The sequence below is a fragment of the Elaeis guineensis genome, chromosome 12, assembly GCF_000442705.2.
Source record: "Elaeis guineensis isolate ETL-2024a chromosome 12, EG11, whole genome shotgun sequence".
NCBI lineage: Eukaryota > Viridiplantae > Streptophyta > Magnoliopsida > Arecales > Arecaceae > Elaeis > Elaeis guineensis.
Window position 1 is genome coordinate 3,649,271 of NC_026004.2, and position 9,798 is coordinate 3,659,068.

The following is a 9,798-nucleotide window of genomic DNA, read 5'->3' on the forward strand; positions in this document are numbered from 1 at the left end:
GACCGACGGAGCCTTCATTTGATTTGGCCAGCAAAGATATCTTGGACTCTTGATCTCCATCAAGATCTAGGCACGGAGAGCAGATAGGGGAGTGTAGGTATCAAAGCGCAAAGATGGACTCCTTGGCCTCAGGTTCTTCTGAGGTTGGTTACAGTTTTCCTCTTGTCGAGCTTCGCGGTCCTCCCCGCAGGGTCATTTCTTGCCATTCTTCTCCTTCTTTGCCTGTCGATGAATGCTTTCCTCTTCTTCAGTCTAAGCATATTTTCGAACTCAGGCTAACATATCGTCATAGTTATTTGAAAAAATTTGTTAAGGAAGAAGATCAGATGGTTGTGCAGATTCAGCCGCATGTATATCCGATTACATACACATGCCACATCATATGCTTGTGTTTGGAGAGGTGCAAGTAGACCATGCATTGCAGCATGAGTCACACGAGGCTTGCAGCTCGCTCTAGTATGAGATAATTGAGGCTAGAAGCAGGTTGATCCCAGGTAACCCAAGTCGACTCGCACTCACAACTCCCCCCTTCCCTCCATCCCTCACTCTCCCTTAACCATCCTTAACTGCGTCCTTGCACCCTCCACTCTCAAACAACACCCTCTGGCTTTGTCCTCCTTCCTCATCCATCTCATCTCTAACGCCTCTAACCACGCTACACTTCCTCGAGTATTCACTATTTCGTTTACCATCTAAAGAATTACACTGCTCATGCAACTCAAGTTACATGTAACTTGAGCTGCAAGTTGAGATGGGTCAGGGGTCTCCAAAAAGATCCCCAGAGAGAAATGTGATAGTAGTTGCCTAGTTTTAAGGAATCTGTATTATCAATATGAAAGAATAGCCATTATGACTTAAGTCAAACATATCTGTGGACATTCTATAAGAGCAGAAGAGAACTTTGTTCTCTACCAAGGAAAAAAGAAAAAGGAAAAAGAAAAAAAAAAAAAAAGGAGAAAACCTCGTCTTTAAATTCACACACACCAACATCCACACACACACATTTAGATCATATTTGTACATATGTATTTATGTATGTATGGATGCACATGCATGTATGTGTATTATGCCAAATAAAGCATACTAATAGAAACAAGATACATGGATGAAAGCATGTGTAATAGATGTAGCAGTACAAAAATTGATATATGAATACAGTGGAGAGGTGCTTCTAGGGTGGTAAACCAGTAATCCATACCTTAACATCTCAAAGGAGGATTTTATAAAAGCATGATTAATTCTGTAATTTTTCATGCTTCAAAATGTTGAGTATATGAGAGTGACTAAAAATGTATTAAATGTGACAGAATGCTGTAGTACATGGATATGTTGTGAAATTAAGAAGGCTAGCATCAGAATATATACTAAAGATTGAAGTTGCGATGGTAACACTAATTAAGAACAAAACAATGGAGAACAAATTTAAATGGTATGGATTAAATCTAAGAGGCCTCCAAGGAGAGAGGTATTTAGGTCTTCATCAATGAATGAAAAAAAATTAAAGGGAACCTAACTCAACATAGATGGAAGTTATGCAGAAAGCAATATTAAGAGTAATATCAAAAAAAGAGATATCAAGGGAACTTGAAATAACTTAAAAAGTAACCCGTAATAGGAACATTGATAAGGATTTATAATACTGATCCCCATAGGGGCAACATTTGATAATTACGGACGACAATGCCAATATGTAATTATCAGGTAACTCCATATGTCTCGTGTTAGGATCTCTATTAAAATCACTTCGTAGAAGTTAAAAATTTATTTTTTTTAAAAAAAAAATGAGTTTGTCATAAATCATCTATCTACTGTCAGAAGAAGAAATCAACTTTTGTTGCAAAGTGTGGAACATAAGGCGGGTGATGTCAAATTTCTTTTGTTCGCATCTTAGCCAATGAGCTGTACTGAACATACGGCAGATAGATCCATACATCGAGTTGTACTGGTTTAAAGTAATGATGCAAAGGACAAGTTCATCAGCTTGAAAACCTAATCACAGCGCCCAGAGCTTGCCATCTATTTTTGTCGTTCCTCATAAAGAGACTTATCTTTCCTTCGAGAGTGAACCTCTTTAGTAGAAAAGTTGATATATCTTTTTTTAGCAAATAAAGCCGATATATCTTTCAAAAACAAGTTCAAAGAGAGAAGTGTCTTATATAAATAAGTCGGTTCACTAAGACGAGCACGTAAAACCACTGGAGACATCGGTTTCCTACTACTTTCTTGAAGCCTGCACGCAACCTTGCGTCCCTGGGTGCCACCAACTTTTCTCTCTCTTTCGCCACCACACCTTTCCACATCATGCCATCTCTTTTCACCGTCCATCCCACGCTTTATAAAAGGATGCCCGGGCAAACCTAGGTTTGTGCATCTCCTGAGAACCAAACACCTCTCGATTCCGTGAGGTTTTACCCCCTAATAGCCTCCCTTAATTAGGCACATAATTGTGGGTCACCATGAGAGACCTAATTCTCAAGGAGCCCATCGTTGGTTCTTTCAACGGGATCACAGATGACATCCTGCTGGCATGGAAGCAGATTCGTAATCCGTTGGTTCTGCCATTCCTACGAATTGCTCTGATCATATGTGGGTCGATGTCCGCAATGACATTCATAGAAAGAGTTTACATGGCAATTGTAATCCTGTTGGTGAAGCTCCTGCGGATAAAGAGGTACACCAAGTACAAACTAGAGGCCGCCGAGCGACAACTCGAGACCACCAAAAACTATCCGATGGTTTTGGTTCAGATCCCTATGTACAATGAGAAAGAGGTATACCCCAGACGAATTTCTGATTAGCTTGCACAAAAATCGATGCTATTACTATTTAATTATGTCTGTAGAGGATCAAGTAAAAAAGGTGATGTCGATATAAATTCTAACTCATAATTGTTATAGTTTTGCTTTGAGTTTGAGCTTCAGTGTTGGATGATATTTCTCAAGAGTCATGCATAAAGGAATCATTTTTTTCACCAATTGATCATTTTTTCATAACGATTTTGTATGTTACCATCTAAACATGGCGGATCCATGGGTAATTTTGTTGACATGCTTATTTTTTCTTCCAAAGAACGGGCCTCTCCTCCGTTCTCAAAGGAAATTAAAACTTGGACAGAGTACTATTTTCGATCCGTTTCCCATACCTTTTTCTCTTATAAAGCAACAAAAATTCTCATTTCTTATCCATCCAATTGGCCATTTTTCTCGCTTTTTCTTGCATATATAGAGTATCCCGGCCCCCATTCGACTCAGGAGAAGGTTTAGATCTGATTAGGGGCGTACAAATTTATTCCATCTTCACTGTATTGTGCTCCCCATGTGTACATGCATGCAGGTTACATGTAGCCATGATGTAAACAAGACAGCATCATCATGCCGCTATGCCCACCTAAATGCACAGCACCTTCGCATCAGACACTTGGATGTTCGACGTATACGATGCCAACTGGCAGCCAGTTGGAGGACAGGTGTCGCACAGCATGAACCCCTTTATGGGGGGCGGTGGCAAATTTCCTTTGGCGTCCAAGTTTTTTTTGTCGCGTTTATGAAAAGAGAGAGATATATACAGAACAAACAAACAAATAAATAAATAGAAAGCTTTTCGAAAAAAGATTTTGGAATTACTTTCCAGAATTTTTATTTTAATCAATTATAAAATTAAAATTAGTACTGCGTTTTGGTGTGGATTCGAGGTCTCCCCTGAACAGAGAAGAGATGCCAAGATTCAACAAATAAATTAATGATCTCAGTGCCTCATTATCCATTGCATGCAGGTGTACAAGCTGTCCATCAGTGCGGTGTGTGGGATGCATTGGCCGAGGGACAAACTCGTAGTTCAAGTTCTTGACGATTCTACGGACCATGCCATAAGGGTAGCGGATCTAACCAGCTGAATTAATTGTTCCTCCTATATAATGGTGTGAATTAAGATCTAAGTTAGGAAAGTTGTCTCGTGATGTTTTTGTGAGTGCAGGAACTGGTGGAGTTGGAGTGTCAGCGATGGGCAACCAAGGGAGTGAACATCACATATGAGAATAGACACAACAGAAACGGCTACAAGGCTGGTGCTCTTCGTGAAGGCCTGAGCAAGACTTATGTGAGAGACTGTCAATTCGTGGTAATATTTGATGCCGATTTCCAGCCCGAGCAAGACTACTTGATGAGAACGATGCCGTATCTTCTGACTAATGATGATCTTGCACTGGTTCAGGCTCGATGGAGATTTGGTGGGTTTTTATTATATAAAAGTTTATTATGAATCATGAATTTTTTTTTTTTTTTTCTGTAGTGTGGACTATAGTTAGACTCCTTGAATAGCACCACATAATTAACTAACATATGGGTAATGCTGTCGATCTGCTTGCCATGCAAAAGCTACAATATATTACACATATTGTGAACATATAAAGGTTGCTAGCAGAGTCATGCTAATTATTCCGAGAGTAGCAGATTCCATGACATTCAAATTAATAAAATTTGGTGCAGTGAATGCGGATGAGTGTTTACTTACCCGGCTCCAAGAAATGTCTCTAGACTACCATTTCGGTGTGGAGCAAGAAGTGGGAAGTTCTACATGTTCCTTCTTCGGGTTCAACGGTAAGCTTCTGTAGACTCGAGGTGATGGCCGATTCTCACCATATTCGAGCAGATATGACGTGTGGAATTCCATATGCAGGGACTGCTGGAGTCTGGAGGATTCGAGCGCTTCATGATGCTGGTGGATGGAAAGATCGAACGACCGTGGAAGACATGGATCTGGCTGTCAGAGCCAGTCTTCGAGGATGGAAATTTCTCTTCGTTGGGGACCTATCAGTAAGCACTTCATAATTATGATATGAATATCGCCATGAATTCTTGACGCTATCTTCTAGCTGAACAGTATATATGCATGCCGATACCAAAAACTATATTTCGTAGGTGAAGAATGAGCTACCGAGCACGTTCAAAGCATACAGATTTCAGCAACATAGATGGTCATGTGGTCCTGCCAACTTGTTCAGGAAGATGTTCAAGGAGATAGCATATTGCGAGGTAAAGTCAGACCTGAAATTATGACTTGATGCACCATAGCGCTAGTTTCTGTTGATCTAATTTTTACTAAATCATGCAAATTTTACTCTCTCCTTTTACAGATGATATACATTATTATTATTATTATTATTATTTTGATGTGAGATGATATGCACTATTAATTCCATATTTCAATTGTGCAGAGGGTATCCATATGGAAGAAGATTCATGTCTTATATGCTTTCTTCTTCGTGAGGAAAATAGTGGCACACTTCGTCACCTTCTTCTTCTACTGTATTGTTATCCCGGCGTGCGTGTTGGTTCAAGATATCCCTCTTCCAAAGTTTGTTGCTGTTTACATTCCAGCCATCATCACCGTCCTCAATTGTGTAACCACTCCAAGGCATGTCGAATTACTGAACATTATAAAAATGGTTTTTTTTTTTTTTTTTTGTTGGGCGTGGACAGGCTGGCTGAAACATCTAAATTATGCCTGGAATTTTTCAGAGACCGATTCAATAGATTATTACTTATAAACGTTACAAAAGATGTAGGATAATTTGTTCAGTAAAAGAATATATAGTTGTTAAGTGTTAATGGTAATATTTTGTTGTTGCATTTTAACCAAACCAGAAAAGTTATTGGGAGATATGGTTTCTTTACTTCATATAACTTGTGCTACCATATAATGCATCATCAACTAGTTACATGGTTCTTACAAAGATTTTCTTCTTCTTTTTTTTTTTTTTTGGTTCAGTACAGGTCCATGCACTTGCTTATCTTTTGGATCCTTTTTGAGAATGTGATGTCCATGCACCGAGTAAAGGCTACAATTATAGGCCTGTTGGAGGCGAACCGTGCCAATGAATGGGTTGTCACAGATAAGCTAGGAAATGCCCTGAAACAGAAGGCTAATACCAGCAAGAGCAGAACCAAGAAGCGCTTTCAATTTGGTGATAGGTACGCTATGAATTGATTGACATGCAAACTACCTGAACATTGCAATTGCTATCCCTAGTTGGACACAATTTAGCAACTACAGATTTAGTAGCTTAGAGTAGTTATCGGACTTTTATTTTTTAAATATACCAGGATCCATCTGATGGAGATATTCATGGGCTCATTCCTCCTCTACTGTGGAATCTATGACTATACATTTGGGAATGATCTCTTTTACGTCTACTTGTTGTTTCAAGCTTCAGCGTTCTTCATTGCGGGATTTGGCTACGTGGGTACCTTCGTCCCCCACTGAGGGGTTGCAAAGAAGGAAAATATATGTCCTCAGAGTGCTAGAGACCTACTGGCGCTGAGTAGGAATGTCTGTGTACTATGTAGTGTTGTAGATCTCCGCTCCTTGTGTAACGTAGGGTGGTGGTGGGTCAATAATGCTGGAGCATGCACAAGATCCATTCAGTATTGTGCAACTTGCCTAAATGTAAAGTTATGCTTGGAAGAAGCAGTAAGGTAGAAGGAAAATAAATTTCTTCTTTGGTGTGATCTTACGTAGCTACAATTTGTAATCAATTCCACCTACCTATATCTCGAAATTTCCTTCTACACTGTCAGGTTTTATATGGTAGCAAGATATTATATCACAATACTATGATGGTGGTTCCATTGATATCTGTGGTATTATATACAAAAACATTGGTTTTATATGCAAAAACATTGATTTGGACTCACTTGAAGATCGATCTGACGTTACAAAATTGGTCTCTTACGTGCGCACTTTCCAGGTTCCAAAACGCATGAGGTTTATTTAGATAAGTATTATAACTATAAGATGAAGTGGATGAGATTCATAAGCAATTCTTTGTGGGTCCTCTGGGATATATTTTAAGCCCTGCAACCTTGTACTAATGTCGTCATTTACAAATTCAAAAACAACTGATGTCAAAGAAAAGGCATCCTTATCGATAACCTAAAGGATGTTTACAAGCCATTGGCTCAATAAATATCTATTTTTAACTTGTGGGGTGTTGATATTTGATCTTCTTTTCTCCCATCGAACCATGTACTAATGTCGTCATTTACCTATCAAAACAACTGATGTCAAAGAAAAGGTATCCTCCTCAATAACCTCAAGGATGTTACAAAAGATTGGCTCAATAAATATTTATTTTGACTGGACAGAATCTGTCGTACTGATATTTATCTTTTCTCTCATCTAACCACTATCCCTCACGGAAAAAACTTCGTTGCAACAGTGATACCACGACAAATTTATCACAACCCACTAATACAAGATGTCTTCTAGCCAAAAGTTTATTTCTCGATCCCTAGGTTCCTCGGGGTTCTTGTTGTTACTTGTGTCGATTGGTTGCTAACCACATCCTAATTGTTGATGTTTTGTTTTGAGAGAACTCCCATTTGTTAATATCGTTGCTGTTCCTTGACCCCCAGCCAATCCCTCATCCACTATTCCTCTTCAATTATTATGTTGGCATCAGCTAATCATTTATCGTTGTTCCATGTAGTATACCTAGAAATAATTTGACCATAATTATCCCATCAATTCCCACAACTGATTAGTTATCATTGAATGCTCCCCATTGTTATCGATCTTCAATAACTTTCTGATACAGTATATTCCAAAGGGGACATGAATCCCCTTTTTCTTCCCTGTTGTTAGGCATGAATCAATTAGGCAAGAGAATGACTCGAGTTTTTGTGGAGTTTCTTTTAGACTGCACATAATATATAGTTATATTATTCCCTTCGACTTGATCACCTCGTCTGTCACATCTGCTCTCCATGATAAAGCTGTTATGAAATCAAACACCTATCCTGGAATCTGGACAAAGCCTCACTACAAAGTAATAAGCAAGATCCAAAATACCAAGCATGTAAGTTATCTCCACAAACAATCAAAGATGCATCAGAAGATCAGTTCTCTGAATTTTCCAAGAAAAAGGAGTTTATTATGAGAGATCGAATTCTTGCCCCTCAAATTCTTTGGATTTCGTCTCTTCAAAATATTTCACACGGAGCGATCGACATTCAATTTATGTCTTGAAAACATAGGATACCTAATGAATTTTTTTATTTTCATCTGATCCAATTTCCCAATACTTCACGCAGGGCAATCAGGTACCAGGAGACGCAGAACAAACATTACCTCAATCCTCCATCGGTATCAGCCCTCGTGAGATGCACTTCGACGAGTAACACTTCCGTGCGGTGGCACTGGAATGCGGCATATCCGGTGAATTTGTTACCGCATTCTCCACAACAAAGTTGCCGGTTTTTATTGGTGTGCCTTCCCCGGCACTGGGATTTCAGTGAGCCCTCTCGCAAGCATTTCCGGTAGCACTCGGCACGGAACTCATATCTGTCCACCATGGCTCTTGTTTGAAACGTACATTTTAATTACAGGTTCTTCCATTTGAAATATTTTGGCATGAGCAACTTCTTTACATCCCCTCTCGCATAATCATTTATCGTTGTTCCATGTAGTATACCCTAGAAATAGTTCGACCATGGTGATCCCATCAATTCCCACAACTGATTAGGTATGATCGAATGCTCCCAATTGTTCTCGGTCTTAAATAACTACCTGATACAGTACACTCCTAAGGTGATCTGATAACATATCACTTACATGGATCCCCTTATTTCTCCCTCGGTTGTTCGGCATGTAATAATCAGCCAAGAGAATGACTCGAGTTTTTGTGGAGTTTCTTCTAGACCGCACATAACATATAGTTATTTGATTAGCCCTTCGACGTAATCACCTTCTCTGTCTCATCTGTCCTACATGGCAACGGTGTTATGACATGGAACACCTATCCTAGAATCTGGACAGGGGCTCACTACCCAGTAATAAGCAAGATCCAGAATACAAAGGATGTCAGTCACCTGGACAAACAATAAAAAATACATCAAAAGATCACCCGCCGACTATTGCCAGGCATTCTTTGTAGAGTGAGAACCACCGGTTCCTCATCCCTGCTCTAAAGCGGAGACCCTCATTCAAAAAATGACTCTACCTCGGAAGGGCCAAAAGTTCTCCAAGAAACCTCAAAATGCTTGTCCGCTTCTCAATCTCTCTGTCAAAATTTAAGCAGTTGAAGTGTACAGGTGAGCCTAAGAAAATGAGTCACAAGAATTTGTAAAGAAAATGCGTCACAAGTATTTTGTAATAAGCTACTTTGAGCAAAATCTCTCATAATCCAAGGCCGTACTGATTTGAATATTCGGTAGGTGCAGTTAAATTTTCCTTTTCGTCTAGGATAAGCATGCTTATTAAGCACCACCTATTTATAAAATATTTTATAAAAATACAGAGAAGCAGGGTAAAAAAATTATGATCTGAACCAGGAAATGTGAATGCCACATCTTAGTCAAAATATAATTCATGCAGGAAGCCAGGAACAAGCTCAAGAAGCCTTACCAATCAGAGTCCTCATCATGATATATAACTTTCATTTGAAACTGGCTCAAACTGAGTCCTTATCCCAACTAACGTGTCTACACAACAGAAGGATTTTGGTTGCCCATCTCTGGCAACTTAGCCTTTGATATGATCTTTCCTTGTTCTTCTCATATGATACCAAGCTTGATCTTCTTTAATTTTTCTCCAGCTGGCTTCCTGAGGATCAGGCAACTTTTCCCTGTACAGATGGGGTTTTGTGCAATTGGGAGCTAGAAGAATAAAAACACACGGCATCACCTCAACGTAGAACAAGCAAATGATGCGTTTGCACCCAGAGCTCAGTATTAGAGCACCAGCAAACTCCAGCTCTTGAACTCAAGTAATGCAGAAAGTCAGAAACCATGCAAACGAAGC

At 39.4% G+C, this 9,798-nt stretch overlaps 1 protein-coding gene across 2 annotated transcripts; it reads left to right on the forward strand.

Moving 5' to 3' along the window:
• The first annotated feature begins 2,380 nt into the window (after window positions 1-2,380).
• LOC105055561 (glucomannan 4-beta-mannosyltransferase 1) lies at window positions 2,381-6,566 on the forward strand. Of its 2 annotated transcripts, none has more exons than XM_010937402.3 (9): window positions 2,381-2,771; window positions 3,773-3,871; window positions 3,973-4,225; window positions 4,485-4,595; window positions 4,675-4,811; window positions 4,917-5,030; window positions 5,213-5,412; window positions 5,772-5,969; window positions 6,212-6,566. In XM_010937402.3, exons 1-9 carry the CDS (start codon window positions 2,457-2,459, stop codon window positions 6,300-6,302), a joined length of 1,518 nt encoding a protein of 505 aa, XP_010935704.1. In that variant the 5' UTR covers window positions 2,381-2,456; the 3' UTR covers window positions 6,303-6,566. The 2 variants fall into 2 exon arrangements, with proteins under 2 accessions (XP_010935704.1, XP_010935702.1); XM_010937400.3 differs by having other exon boundaries at window positions 6,102-6,506.
• Window positions 6,567-9,798: the final 3,232 nt, after the last annotated feature.

Bases quoted from the DNA above. Each gene is read 5' to 3' on its own strand.
- LOC105055561 (XM_010937400.3), top strand. From the start codon at position 2,457: ATGAGAGACCTAATTCTCAAGGAGCCCATCGTTGGTTCTTTCAACGGG. The intron at 2,772-3,772 runs GTATACCCCAGA...CATTGCATGCAG, and splicing joins CTATGTACAATGAGAAAGAG to GTGTACAAGCTGTCCATCAG. The intron at 4,596-4,674 runs GTAAGCTTCTGT...TTCCATATGCAG, and splicing joins TTCCTTCTTCGGGTTCAACG to GGACTGCTGGAGTCTGGAGG.